At 38.2% G+C, this 15715-nt stretch overlaps 1 protein-coding gene across 1 annotated transcript in view; it reads right to left on the reverse strand.

Annotated features, from left to right (window-relative positions):
- Window positions 1–15715, reverse strand: part of LOC116412020 — a 388305-nt gene that overhangs the window by 352902 nt on the left and 19688 nt on the right. Inside the window, exons 20-32 of the mRNA XM_031905216.1 lie at window positions 15396–15425; window positions 14652–14705; window positions 14537–14566; window positions 13299–13349; window positions 11371–11394; window positions 9704–9754; window positions 8734–8763; window positions 8191–8244; window positions 6181–6210; window positions 4280–4330; window positions 2354–2377; window positions 2205–2255; window positions 1447–1476 (exon numbers count right to left, since the gene is read on the reverse strand). Of these exons, the coding sequence (XP_031761076.1) occupies window positions 1447–1476; window positions 2205–2255; window positions 2354–2377; window positions 4280–4330; window positions 6181–6210; window positions 8191–8244; window positions 8734–8763; window positions 9704–9754; window positions 11371–11394; window positions 13299–13349; window positions 14537–14566; window positions 14652–14705; window positions 15396–15425 (510 nt within the window). The remainder of the gene's footprint in view (window positions 1–1446; window positions 1477–2204; window positions 2256–2353; window positions 2378–4279; window positions 4331–6180; window positions 6211–8190; window positions 8245–8733; window positions 8764–9703; window positions 9755–11370; window positions 11395–13298; window positions 13350–14536; window positions 14567–14651; window positions 14706–15395; window positions 15426–15715) is intronic.

Consider the following 15715-nt stretch of genomic DNA (forward strand, 5'->3'; position numbering starts at 1 on the left):
TATTTTAACACAACCCCACCATTTTTGTGGACGCACAACAAATTTTTTCGCAGTGAATTTTCGCATAAGTTGCCGAAATACGGAAATTCCCTGCGAATCCATGGCTGGAGAAAAAAAAAATTGCTCATCACTAAGGGGCTGATTTACTTACCCACGAACGGGTCGAAATGAGTCCGATTGCGTTTTTTTTGTAATGATCGGTATTTTGCGATTTTTTCGTATTTTTTGCGATTTTTTCCGCTTCTTTACGAATTTTTCGTTACCAATACGTTTTTTGCGTAAAATCTGGCGATTTTTCGTAGCGTTAAAACTTGCGCGAAAAGTTGCGCATTTTTCGTAGCGTTAAAACTTACGCGAAACTTTGCACCTTTTAAGTTTTAACGCTACGAAAAATGCGCAACTTTTCGCGTAAGTTTTAACGCTACGAAAAAAGCGCAACTTTTTACGCGACTTTCGTAATGGCTACGAAAAACTCGCGTTTTTACGCAAAAATCATATTGGTAACGAAAAATTCGTAAAGAAGCCGAAAAAATCGCAACAAATACGAAAAAGTCGCAAAATGTTCGTTTTCAAGTCGGAACTTTTCCAATTCGGGTCGGATTCGTGGGTTAGTAAATCAGCCCCTAAGGGACACATTTACTAAAATTCATTTTTTTCTGGCCTTGAAACACATTATAGTATAAATTCGAAGTAACCATGATAATCTCTGTAGTTCTAAAATGTTTCGACAATGCTTTTATCATTCATACGAAAATATTGCAATTGCGCTCAGAAAGTCACAAAATTTTCGGGCCGAAAAGTTCAAAAATGCCACAAAAACAGCTCTGGCTTTGAAGCCTTCCATAGGACTCAATGGGACTCAACAGATCAAACCTGGCGAAAAGTGTGAATTTCAAATTGTTCGTTTTCTTTGCGCAAAATATGATTTTTTCGTGGAAATTTTACGAAAACCACACAAAAGTTGTGGAATTTCAACAAACTTTTTGCATACATTCCAAAATGTTCTATAATTTTGAAAAAATACGAATTTATCTGAAAATTGTTTAGTAAATGGGCCCCTAAAGGTTAATAATAAGGGAGAAGGTTTACCAAACATTTAATGAAAACTTATCATGACCTGGTTGAATTAAAAGCTTTTAGATATTTTCTTTTCACATTTTATCACCAGCAAAAATAAAAACATGAATATTTGTAATAAATATTTTATTTTCTCTATATTAAAAGTCAATGCTTTCTGGAGATTTCTGGGGTTGTGGAATCCAACATTTTTACCAGAAAACCCAAGTTGTTATAGACTCTTAAAAACAACCAGTATTTCTTAGTGAATAGGTTTATCGTTTCTAATCTTTTAGGACCAGTGAAATTATAGTCCAAATTGAGAAAATAATGCAATTTTATATTTTTTTCAACTGCTACTACTGACAAACTGCAGAGTTTTCACTTTACCTTTCTTATTAGGAACAGGAGCAACAGGTTCTAGAATTAATGAAAAAAGAGAGAAGAGTGTGTATTAAACAAATCATTTGATAAAAAGTATATAGAAATTACAGCTTTATAGTCCATTGTAATGTTACCTATATACTCAGCGCCTATTTTTTTTTAATCTGCAAACCATCCATTTTGTAGATTATCCATCATTTTTAGTGGGTCTACAAGCTCTCAATGAAACTGATGTGCTCCAACTTGCAGCGCAGCAGTAAAGTGTGCCTGAGTCTGAGCTTTCAGCCAGCGCTACACATTAGAACTGCTTTCAGCTAACCTATTGTTTCTCCTACTCCCATGTAACTGGAGGAGTCCCAAGCCGGACTTGGATTTCTTACTATTGAGTGCTATTCTGATACCTACTGGGAGCTGCTATCTTGCTCTCTTCCCATTGTTCTACTGATCGGCTGCTGGGGGTGAGGGGGGGGGATATCACTACAACTTGCAGCACAGCAGTAAAGTGTGAGTGAAGTTTATCAGAGCACAGATCACATGGCTGTGGCACCCTGGGAAATGAAGAATATGGCTAGCCCCATGTCAAATTTCAGACTTGTGCACTTTAAAGACTAGCAATGTATATTAACTGTGCGCAAAGTTACAATTACTCACGCAGAGGAGAATGTTCAATTTCTCAGAACTGCTCTATAAGACAATGCTTTAGTACTAGTCTGGTTGCCCCAGTCACATCTGCAACTTTCTAAAATCAGCTACAAGATACTTACTTCCTTTAAACTTGGTTGGTTGACCTTGATGTCCCAATTCTATGATCCAATCTATTATGGGTAAAAAAATGATGCAGATTTTATAACTAATAATAACAATAATAATAAACATTTCTAGAGGGGGAGATACGTTAGCGTTTTCCTGTTACCTGCGGAAACTGGCTCGCCGGGCTCTACAAAAAAAGAGACCATAAAATAAATAAGTTACAACTAATAATCAAACCATTTTGTCTTTTTATGTAAAAAGATATTCAAAAATATCCTATGGGGCAGATTTAGTAAAATTCAGACTGTAATTTATCTGTGAATTTGGGACAATTAACCAGAAAATGTTTGATTTCCTATGGGGTATTATAGAATGAGCATTGTCTGAATAAGCATTGGGATCATTTATAGTGATGGGCATGGATATGTGGCAAATTTCTGCATTTCGCCATTGGCCCATTTTTTTGTGAAATGTCAAAATTTGCAGTGGAAAAATTCAGCGCGACAAAAAATTATCACCCATGTCAAAAAAAAATTTGTTGTGCGTGTCCAAAAATTATTTGGATTTGTGAAGTTTTTGCCCATCCAGGATCAGGTAAATGATTTCCAAAATTCACTGATTTCTGCAATAAATTGATTTGGCTTATTACTGAATGGGTATTTAAAAAACAATACAAGTGTTTTCCACCAACAAGTGTGTTTTTGACAGGAAAAAAGTGCTTGCCATCACATGTACTGACTTAATTGTGGCAAGAAATGGTTAAATGCACTGAAATCTCAGAGGTCTGTGGGTGAGCTTTAGCCTATAGGATAAACCCATGTAAATGGGATTTTTCTAAGAGCCGTAAGGAATTTGTTCCCAGAATCCCTTTGACTTATTTGCATACGTATGAGGTGATCTCCTCAACCCTTTTAGCTTGTTCATGAATCCCCTCTCCTGACTCTCCCTAAGCTAATCAGAAAACCCTGCACTACACTGATGAGCCCCAAGAAGGGTGAAACCAGTCTGTAGTTGGGAATCTGATTGGCTATTATCCCGGGTTTTACTTTAAAAACCCAGTGGGTGAGCTTTAGCCTATAGGATAAACCCATGTAAATGAGATTTTGCTAAGAGCCTCAAGGAATTTGTTCCCAGAATCCCTTTGACTTATTTGCATACGTATGAGACAGTCTCCTCAACCCTTTTAGCTTGTTTGTGAATCCCCACTCCTGGCTCTCCCTAAGCTGATCAGAAAACCCTGCACTACACTGATGAGCCCCAAGAAGGGTGAAACCAGTCTGTAGTTGGGAATCTGATTGGCTATTATCCCGGGTTTTGCTTTAAAAACCCAGTGGGTGAGCTTTAGCCTATAGGATAAACCCATGTAAATGGGATTTTTCTAAGAGCCTTAAGGAATTTGTTCACAGAATCCCTTTGACTTATTTGCATACGTATGAGACAGTCTCCTCAACTGTTTTAGCTTGTTTGTGAATCCCCACTCCTGGCTCTCCCTAAGCTGATCAGAAAACCCTACACTACACTGATGAGCCCCAAGAAGGGTGAAACCAGTCTGTAGTTGGGAATCTGATTGGCTATTATCCCGGGTTTTGCTTTAAAAACCCAGTGGGTGAGATTTAGCCTATAGGATAAACCCATGTAACTGGGATTTTTCTAAGAGCCTTAAGGAATTTGTTCCCAGAATCCCTTTGACTTATTTAAAATAACCAAGATAAATTCTTTTATAGACCTCTAGTGCCATCTGAACAGTGATGAGCGAATTTGTCCCGAAAAATGTCGAAAATAATTTTTTTTGATGCGGGCAACAATTTTTGGTTGTGAATTTATGAAAATGTTGGGCGTCAAAATAAAATTTGTTGCCCAAGTCATTTTTTTTACACAAGCAACAATTTTTTGTCACTTGTTTTGCAAAATAATCCGCCATTAAGTGAACGTGGAAATTCTCTCTGCGAATCCGTGTCTGGCGAATGATTTCGCCCATCGCTACTGCTCACTGGTAAAATAATTCCATGTAGTTATTTTCTTATCCAATCATTTTCAATTCAAAATGTTTCCCGGTATTCAGTATAAGGGGCTTATTCTATGTACTCACTCTCTTCATACGGGATCGGCGCGGTGGGTTCTGCGGTCTCTACGATCCAGTCTAGAATCACAACAAAAAGACATTTTCATAGATATCAACAAATCCCTCTGTATACATTAAAGACAAATGGATTTTCCATCCTCTCCTAAATATCATTAAAGGGTAGAGATGCACCAAACCCACTTTTTTGGGTTTGGCCGAACCCCCAAACCCACCCTGAAGGATTCTGCCCGAATCCCTAACTGAATCCGGGATCCGGTGCATCCCTATTAAAGGGTATGTTCATCTAAAAGTAGTCTGATGTACGCAACGGATAATTTGTAGATGGCCTTTGTTTATTTATTTGTGTTTTTTTCATATATTTTGATATTTTTTCTACAGTTTTTCAGTCTAGGGTTTCAACTGTTATCTGGTTACTAATAACTGTACCATCCATTGAGACCTTGAAATGGCCCGTTGATACATAAATATATAAGTTTGAATTATATTATTTTACATTCTAAGTAGAAAAGAAACAGCCTCATAATATTAGTATCTACAGCAGGGCTCCCCAATCTTTGTTACTTATGAGCCACAGTCAAATGTAAAAAGACTTGGGGAGCAACACAAGCATTGATTGGCTATTAGGGGCCTCTATGCACCCTATCAGCTTACAGGGGGCTTTATTTGGTAGGAAATCTTGTTTTTATTCAACCAAAACTTGCCCCCAAGTCAGGAATTCAAAAATAACTCCCTGGTTTGGGGGCACTGAGAGCAACACCCAAGGGGTTGGGGAGCAACACAAGCACCATAAAAGTTCATGGAGGAGCCAAATAAGGGCTGTGATTGGCTATTAGGGGCCTCTATGCACCCTATCAGCTTACAGGGGCTTTATTTGGTAGGAAATCTTGTTTTTATTCAACCAAAACTTGCCCCCAAGTCAGGAATTCAAAAATAACTCCCTGGTTTGGGGGCACTGAGAGCAACACCCAAGGGGTTGGGGAGCAACACAAGCACCATAAAAGTTCATGGAGGAGCCAAATAAGGGCTGTGATTGGCTATTAGGGGCCTCTATGCACCCTATCAGCTTACAGGGGCTTTATTTGGTAGGAAATCTTGTTTTTATTCAACCAAAACTTGCCCCCAAGTCAGGAATTCAAAAATAACTCCCTGGTTTGGGGGCACTGAGAGCAACACCCAAGGGGTTGGGGAGCAACATGTTGCCCCTGAGCCACTGGTTGGGGATCATTGGTCTACAGAATACTAACAGCCAAGACAATCCAGGATAATGAACTATTTCAAAAAATACTAATTAATCTCAGTTATGACCATTAAATTAAGGATGCACCGAATCCACTTTTTTGGATCCAGATGAACCCCCGAATCCTTCATAAAGGATTGGCCGAATATATAACCGAATCCGAGTCATGTGATTTTTAAGATTCGGATTCGGTTCGGATAGGAGCGTGTGGATTGGCCCAAATACGAATCCTGGCGAAGAAGGCCAAATCCAGAACTGAATCCTGGAATCGGTGCATCCCTACATGTATGTATGTATGTATGTATATCTTTATTTATAAATAGCTGCTTATGTACACAGCGCTGTACAGTAGAATACATTAATACAAACGGGGGGTTATTAAGATAATAATAGATCAATACACAGTATAACAATAAATACAAATAAATACAAGATACAGTTGCAATAAGTTAAGAGTCAAAGACACAAGAGGATGGAGGTCCCTGCCCCGTAGAGCTTACAATCTATATGGGAGGGTAACTTACAGACACAAATAGGCAAATATAAGTGCTGTAGGTCACAGTGGGTGACAATATAATTAAATATAGACACTGCTAAGTGGGTTTGGACCTGGTTAAGCAAATGTACCAACTTTCAATCAATTTATTGCATATTTACTGTTTTCACTTACCGTCTGTTCCAGGGAGCGGAGCTACAGGTTCTGTTTAATAGGAAAAGAATATTTTTCTCTTACTGATTATTCTAGTGAATTTTTGAAAAGATCACAATAGAAAACATTAAAAAAGGGGCAAGAGATATGGCTGATTGTTCTTGTTGTACAAGTAGTAAGTTTCCAGATGGAAATAAAATAAAATAAATGAGCACCTCCAATGTACAGCTCTTCTTCAGCTTTACTTATAATATAAATACACATAGTTAAGCTGGGGTTTGATGTTTTAGTGGGGTGTTAGAACCCTAGAACTTAAATCAAATCACATCCTTACAGATAGGCCTGGTGATTAATTAAACACATTCCTGATGATGAGGGAAATGTTCCAATCTGAGAATTTTTAATAACTTGATATTAAGTAAATGCTCCTTTTGATTCACAAATATAAAGGTATGGGACCCGTTATCCAGAATGCTTGGGATGCCTGGGGTTTTCTTAGTTGGGATCAAGTACAGGTACTGTTTTATTATTACAGAGAAAAGGGAATCATTTAACCATTAAATAAACCCAATAGGGCTGTTCTGCCCCAATAAGGGGTAATTATATCTTAGTTGGGATCAAGTACAGGTACTGTTTTATTATTACAGAGAAAAGGGAATCATTTAACCCTTAAATAAACCCAATAGGGCTGTTCTGCCCCCAATAAGGGGTAATTATATCTTAGTTGGGATCAAGTACAGGTACTGTTTTATTATTACAGAGAAAAGGGAATCATTTAACCATTAAATAAACCCAATAGGGCTGTTCTGCCCCCAATAAGGGGTAATTATATCTTAGTTGGGATCAAGTACAGGTACTGTTTTATTATTACAGAGAAAAGGGAATCATTTAACCATGAAATAAACCCAATAGGGCTGTTCTGCCCCAATAAGGGGTAATTATATCTTAGTTGGGATCAAGTACAGGTACTGTTTTATTATTACAGAGAAAAGGGAATCATTTAACCATTAAATAAACCCAATAGGGCTGTTCTGCCCCCAATAAGGGGTAATTATATCTTAGTTGGGATCAAGTACAGGTACTGTTTTATTATTACAGAGAAAAGGGAATCATTTAACCATTAAATAAACCCAATAGGGCTGTTCTGCCCCCAATAAGGGGTAATTATATCTTAGTTGGGATCAAGTACAGGTACTGTTTTATTATTACAGAGAAAAGGGAATCATTTAACCATTAAATAAACCCAATAGGGCTGTTCTGCCCCCAATAAGGGGTAATTATATCTTAGTTGGGATCAAGTACAGGTACTGTTTTATTATTACAGAGAAAAGGGAATCATTTAACCATTAAATAAACCCAATAGGGCTGTTCTGCCCCAATAAGGGGTAATTATATCTTAGTTGGGATCAAGTACAGGTACTGTTTTATTATTACAGAGAAAAGGGAATCATTTAACCATTAAATAAACCCAATAGGGCTGTTCTGCCCCAATAAGGGGTAATTATATCTTAGTTGGGATCAAGTACAGGTACTGTTTTATTATTACAGAGAAAAGGGAATCATTTAACCATTAAATAAACCCAATAGGGCTGTTCTGCCCCAATAAGGGGTAATTATATCTTAGTTGGGATCAAGTACAGGTACTGTTTTATTATTACAGAGAAAAGGGAATCATTTAACCATTAAATAAACCCAATAGGGTCAAGTACAGGTACAGGGAGATGGCCTTTCTGTAATTTTGAAATTTCTAGATAATGGGTTTCTGGATAAGGTGTCCGATACCTGAAAATTTTTCTCCGATTACTTAATCTGGGGAAAAGTATTTTGCTTCCTGTAGATGTTATGTTAAATTTAAGAATTAAAAGGGACATATATTCATCCAAAATTAAGAAGCACATTTGCAATTTAAATGATTTTTTTTCATGATATTATCAGTTTAACACTATTTCTATTGCTCAATGTGATGGAATGGGATGCAATAAACTTTAAACCTCATTATCAATGATATTTTGTTGTACTTTATGTACTCACTGCCTTCATATTCAATGGTTCCTGTTGGATATACCACTTTTATGATCCAGTATCCTAAAAAATATCAAAAATAAATAGTTTTTTTAACAATTTCATGGAAAAAGACAATATGAGTTTTGGGTTGTGTAGTGATTAGGGATGCACCGAACCCCCTTTTTGGGTTGGACCGAACCTCCAAACCCACCCAGCAGGATTCGGCCGAATGAATCCAAATCATAATTAGCATATGCTAATTATAATTTGCATATGCTAATTTATGCTAATTATGATTTGGATTCGGTTCGTCCTGGACCGCAGATCCGGCCAAAACCGAATCCTTAAAAAACGTCAGGATTCGGTCAAATCCCGAACCGAATCCGGGATTCGGTGCATCACTAGTAGTGATAAATATATATTCCTTATGTTTAGATCATCAAATTCACATGAAATAGTTGATTTTTAACGTAGATACCAAATATGGTTTATTCATTTTTGTTCTTATTTTTCCTTTATTAGAAAGTTTCCCTATCGTCTTCGAAATAATCAATTGGTGGTTAAGTTTACCTTTCTTTCCTGGAATCGGAGCTATGGGTCCTACAAAAAAAAAAGTAAACAGAATAAGTTAGAGCCGAAAAGAAGAGCAAATGTTAAAACATGAAATTTTTTAAATTGGTTTCAAATAGTTACAAAGCTTCTGAATTGGGAAAAGGCCAGCGTTTTGCATTATTTAACCCTTTGGGTACCGGCCAGTTTGATTGTTGTGCTTTTTGTATTGCTAGACAACATGTGGCATGGGACAGATTGAAGAGAAAACCTGGAACTTGATAGGTAAGAAGTTAAAATCAATAACTACGTTTCGGGGCAGATTTACTAAATCTAGAATTTTTTTGGCCTTGAAACTAGTATAAACTCGACTCGGTATTTTTTCAAATAAAACACAATCATTCTTTCATTTATTGAATGTCACAATAATGTTAGTAGGGTGGAGTGGAAATATTGAGTTTGTTGTCCGAAAATCACAATTTTTTTTCTAGCCAGAAAAAATTGAAGAAATTTGTGACATTTAATTGGTCGTTCATTTCCATGAATTATCTTTATTTTTCCCAAACAGGAAGTGCTCCAGCAGCCATTTTAGGAGCATTGGTGCTCTTTTTAAAAAAAAAAAAAAAAAAAACGTGTTTAATTTTCAACTGAAACTGGGTGAAATAGGAAACACTGATGTGAATAACTTCCCCTTGAAACTGTGTGAAATGGAAAACAATGATGGGATTAATGATAAAATATAACTATTCATTTCAGACATATCAAATCAGCCCGTGCATTGCAGAGTAAGGTTCTGTACATTAGGGCTATTTTGAAGCTTAACCCAAAGAAAGGAAAAGAACACAAGTACTTGTGTGTTGGGCTTTTTATTTGCTTGTGATTAATAAATATTGTATGTATATATAAGAACTAATGAACATTATAATTACATAATATCATTGCATCGTTGCAAACTGGGATTCAGAAAATGAATTAGAAATCCACTACTTACTTCCTTTATACTTTGTTGGTTGACCCGGACGTCCCATTGCTATGATCCAGTCTAAACAAAAAGGCAAATTATACCTTTAAAATCACCAATACGACTACTTACAAATTAAAATGACCATTTACAAATAACAGCCTATGATATTATTCTTTATAGTTCCTACAAAGAACGCACCTTATCTAGATGTACCTTCATAAAATGCCTTGTATTATATTTCATGACTGGCAGAATGAGGTTTTGCCATTCATTTTACAATATATAAGGTTAAATCAGATTGTAAATAATTGTTTGAAAAAATGTGGGTGTCATTGTTCCCTATTTTTGCCATCTTTGTGTTAAGTTCCAGATAACTCTAGAAGCAGAATATGAAATAGGGCTTGTTTCTCCTGGTATACAGACAAATGGCAATACCAGTGGGTTGGTTAATAGAGATGTAGAGAACTGTTCGCCGGCGAACTAATTCGCGCGAACATCGGGTGTTCGCAAGTCCGCAAATTCGCGAACTTTTCGTGATGTTCGCAATTTGGGTTCGCCGGCACCGAAAAAATCGCAAAACTTACAATAACGTTAAGAATGCTCCGAAAAAGTCGCAAAACTTACGATAACGTTACGACTGCTCCGAAAAAGTCGCAAAACTTACGATAACGTTACGAATGCTCCGAAAAAGTCGCAAAACTTACGATAACGTTACGAATGCTCCGAAAAAGTCGCAAAACTTACGATAACTTTACGTAAGCGCCGGAAATTACGAAAAAGTCGCAAAATTACCGATCATTTCGAAAAACGGCGTGTGTCAATTTTTCAGAGAAGTTTTTGCCCTTGATCCCCCTCCTGCATGCCACTGTCCAGGTCGTGGCACCCTTTAAACAACTTTAAAATCAGTTTTCTGGCCAGAAATGGCTTTTCTAGGTTTTAAAGTTCGCCTTCCCATTGAAGTCTATGGGGTTCGCAAAGTTCGCGAATATTCGCAATTTTCGGCGGAAGTTCGCGAACAGGTTCGCGAACCTTTTTTTTGAGGTTCGCTACATCCCTATTGGTTAATGTTATATTCCTGAAAACTGATGTAAATGGGACACTACACAATAGCGATGAGCGAATCTGTCCCGTTTCGATTTGCCAATCGTTAAAAAGATTCGCGAAGCGGCGGGAAAAAAATTTTGCTGCAAATTTTGTTGCACATTTCATGAAAGAATCCACCAATTGCCATGAATTCATGCTTGCCGAATTATTTTGCCCATCACTAATACACAACAGTAGGACCATACTAAAGATCAGGTCTATTCAGTAAGAAGATACATACAGCCTGAGGTTCTACGGTGGTCAAGAACATTGAACTGCTTTCTTTGTAGATAAACCCAAAACGTAAGAATTAGGGGCCGATTTACTAATCCACGAACGGATCGAAAGCATCCGAATGCGTTTTTTTCATAATGATCGGTATTTTTTGATTTTTTCGTCCCCCGTCGCAACTTTTTCATAAATTGTCGCGACTTTTTTGTATCCGTTTCGACGAAAAAGTTGCGACAATTCGCGCAAGTCCTAACGGCTACAAAAAAGTCGCGACATTTCACTAAAAAGTTGCGACGGCGGCGAAAAAATCGCAAAAAATACGAAAAAGTCGCAAAATGTTCGTTTCCAATCTCAAATAAACAGGATCATTTGTAAATTACCTGTAGAAACCTCAACTCCAGGTTCTGAAATGAAAATGAGAACATACATTCAGTTGATAAATAATGTACATTATTGGAATCTCACAAAAAAAGATAACTTGTGAATAAGGAATGGTGAGTAGCGAATCTGTCCCGCTTCGCTGAAAAATTAGTGAAATGGATGACTTTTTTACATGACCACGGCCATTTTGACGTGGCCACACCTAATTTCATGAAACCACGCCCAATGTGATGCGTGACAAATTTTTCCACGGCAAACTTTTGTGTTAAAGAGCAGGGCTAGTTGCATTGTGGGTACAAAAAGGTGTGTGTCTGTGTTTTACAAAATAATCCTAGTTAATCTGCCAAAATTCTTGATCTCATGGAGCTTTTGTGAACGTTTTTTGATTTAACTATATTTAATTAATTGATAAGGAAACTTCAGTAGAAATACTTTCCAGTAGACAGAGAAATTAGATTTAAAATAAAATATATGCAATGTATAATATCATATTTCATATTCTCAGTTATTGTATACGCAATTTACAAATGGGTAATTGTCACAACCTACGAATGGTTTAACCCAGCCTACTATCCGGCTATCTACTGTTTAACCCAGCCTACTATCCGGCTATCTACTGTTTAACCCAGTCTACTACCCGGCTATCTACTGTTCAACCCAGTCTACTACCCGGCTATCTACCGGTTCACCCAGTCTACTACCCGGCTATCTACCGGTTCAACCCAGTCTACTACCCGGCTATCTACCGGTTAACCCAGTCTACTACCTGGCTATCTACTGTTTAACCCAGTCTACTACCCGGCTATCTACTGTTCAACCCAGTCTACTACCCGGCTATCTACCGGTTAACCCAGTCTACTACCCGGCTATCTACTGTTCAACCCAGTCTACTACCCGGCTATCTACTGTTCAACCCAGTCTACTACCTGGCTATCTACTGTTCAATCCAGTCTACTACCCGGCTATCTACTGTTCAACCCAGTCTACTACCCCGCTATCTTCGGTTTAACCCAGTCTACTACCCGGCTATCTACTGTTCAACCCAGTCTACTACCCGGCTATCTACTGTTCAACCCAGTCTACTACCCGGCTATCTACTGTTCAACCCAGTCTACTACCCAGCTATCTTCGGTTTAACCCAGTCTACTATCCGGCTATCTACTGTTCAACCCAGTCTACTACCCGGCTATCTTCGGTTTAACCCAGTCTACTATCCGGCTATCTACTGTTCAACCCAGTCTACTACCCGGCTATCTACTGTTCAACCCAGTCTACTACCCAGCTATCTTCGGTTTAACCCAGTCTACTACCCGGCTATCTACTGTTCAACCCAGTCTACTACCCAGCTATCTTCGGTTTAACCCAGTCTACTATCCGGCTATCTACTGTTCAACCCAGTCTACTACCCGGCTATCTACTGTTCAACCCAGTCTACTACCCAGCTATCTTCGGTTTAACCCAGCCTACTACCCGGCTATCTACTGTTCAACCCAGTCTACTACCCGGCTATCTACTGTTCAACCCAGTCTACTACCCAGCTGTCTTCAGTTTACCCCAGTCTACTACCCGGCTATCTACTGTTCAACCCAGTCTACTACCCGGCTATCTACTGTTCAACCCAGTCTACTACCCGGCTATCTACTGTTCAACCCAGTCTACTACCCGGCTATCTACTGTTCAACCCAGTCTACTACCCGGCTATCTACTGTTTAACCCAGTCTACTACCCGGCTATCTACTGTTCAACCCAGTCTACTACCCGGCTATCTACTGTTCAACCCAGTCTACTACCCGGCTATCTACTGTTTAACCCAGTCTACTACCCGGCTATCTACTGTTCAACCCAGTCTACTACCCGGCTATCTACTGTTCAACCCAGTCTACTACCCGGCTATATACTGTTCATCCCAGTCTACATATGTACTCACTTTTTTCATATGGCACCGGTGCTGTTGACTCTTCTGTCTCTATGATCCAGTCTTAAAGACACAGCAGTATAAATTATTATTATGTTCAGATTTTATACAGCATATTTTGTACAATAAATTTCAATCTCTAAAATAAAGACACAATTTGAACTTTTAGAAAAGAGGTTCTAAAAGTTCAAATGTTATTAATGTCCCTACTGTGAGTCTCCCACTAGTGTAGACATGCCCTGTGGGAGGAAGGGGATCTATGTTGGCCCCTATGTTGGCCCTTCTTAGTCAATAAAAGGCTTAAAGCCTCTGTAAAGAAGCATTATTGTGAAGTGAATGCCTTTGTAGAGGGACTGTCAAAGAAAGATTCTAATGTCTAGAGCAGTGATCCCCAACCAGTGGCTCAGGGTAACATGTTGCTCCCCAACCCCTTGGGTGTTGCTCTCAGTGCCCCCAAACCAGGTCATTGGTTTTGAATTCCTGACTTGGGGGCAAGTTTTGGTTGAATAAAAACAGGATTTCCTACCAAATAAAGCCCCTAGAGGCCCCTAATAGCCAATCACAGCCCTTATTTGGCTCCTCCATGAACTTTTATGGTGCTTGTGTTTCTCCCTAAGCCTTTCTACATTTGACTGTGGCTCACGAGAAAGGAAGGTTGGGGAGCCCCACTGTAGAGTGTAAGGCAAATAATTGCTGAAAAAAATCCCAAAATAGTTTTTTTTTTTTTTACAAAAATGAAAAGCTCACCAGGTTGTACACTATGAGCTCAAGAATGCTCTGTATGTCCAGTGTGTGCCAATTTTGTCAGTATCTCCAATTCTATCTATGGCTGTGCACTAGGGATGCATCCAATCCACTATTTTGGGATCCGGCTGAACCTCCTTCATAAAAGATTCGGCCGAATACTGAACCAAATCCTAATTTGCACATGCAAATCAGATTACGGAAGGATCAATAAGAACCATGCACACAGTGAGCGGTTAAAATTTTTTTAACTTTTATGTTTATATGAGGAAAAGTCACATGTTTTCAGGGATTTGGCCAGGCACGTGGATTCGGCCGAATCTGAATCCTGCTGAAAAAGGACCAAATCTTAGATGAATCCGGAACCGAATCCTGGATTCTCTGCATCCCTACTGTGCACAGAACACATGGGTCTATGTACTAGATTTTCTTTTGTATATAATACGCCTACAATGCCAAGAAGCAAAGAAGATAATTTTGTTGTGAAATGTGAAATGTTCACTTACCATCGGAATCTGGAAGTGGGGCTACAGGTTCTATAAGAGATTCAAAGTGTAAATGTGAGGTTTAATACACTGAACATTTCTAACAACTAATGTAATATAGAAGGGTTATACTCACTTCCTTCGTATTCCATCACTCCATATGGCATAACCACTCTAATTAACCATAATCCTTAAAAATAAATAAGTAAGTCAATGACTGGTCATAGAATCACCAGCGAGACCATCACTATTAATTAATATTGGTTTCATAATGTGTATTTAAACATACATGTATATAGCATTACTGTGATATGCCGTGCTGTACAATTTTACAATATGGAAAGGACATACAAAGAGGTTATTTTATTTTGAAATACGAAAAATTAAATACCACGTGATAAGAGACACAGGAGGAAGAAGGTCCCTACCCAGTAGAGCTTTTAATCTAAGTGAGTGGATAATAAACAGGTACAAACAGAAGGACTATTGGCTCTGAAGTGTCAAGACCAGATAATGTTCTAGAGTTCCAATAGGTAGGATCTGAATTTCTTTTCGAAGAGGCTGAAAGAGTGTTTCCTACACTGAAGATCAAGGATGGAATTTGAGAGGTAAGGAGCAACAAGAAAGATGAAAGTTGGCCGTGGGTTTGGATAGGGGGAAAAGACGGTTGCCCTGAGGGTAGCAGAGGGGCAGAAGGTACAGAGAAGAAAGTAGAGAAGAGCAGATGAGTGAAGGGCTGTGAAAGTCATCAGAAGGATTTTGTACGCTGAACAGGCAGCCATGATAGGGGGTATCCATGGTAATACTACAAAGGGGTGGGTTTAGGCAGCAGCATTAATATGATTTATGAAGGAAAAGTCAAGATGAATTTATGAATTACCTTTAGTTCCAGGAATTGGTGCTACAGGTTCTATGAACAAAAAAATTAATAGAATTTTAACCAACTATAATACAACACAAAATCAGAAAGAGCAGAAAGAATTGGAGAACACTTCTATGGGTATATTGGGCCTACTGCTCTTCATTTGTCCTTCTACCCAATAGATGGAGCATCTTAGTCGGAATCACTTCTTTACGTGTTTCCAATTAACTCTTTTATGTACATCTATGGAATTCTATACATGGAAAATGTATACTTCCTTTCATTTTTATACATACATGGAACAAAAGCCTTGAATTAATAAAATAATGGAAACTATA

This window comes from Xenopus tropicalis, chromosome 7 (genome assembly GCF_000004195.4).
Source record: "Xenopus tropicalis strain Nigerian chromosome 7, UCB_Xtro_10.0, whole genome shotgun sequence".
Taxonomy (NCBI): Eukaryota; Metazoa; Chordata; class Amphibia; order Anura; family Pipidae; genus Xenopus; species Xenopus tropicalis.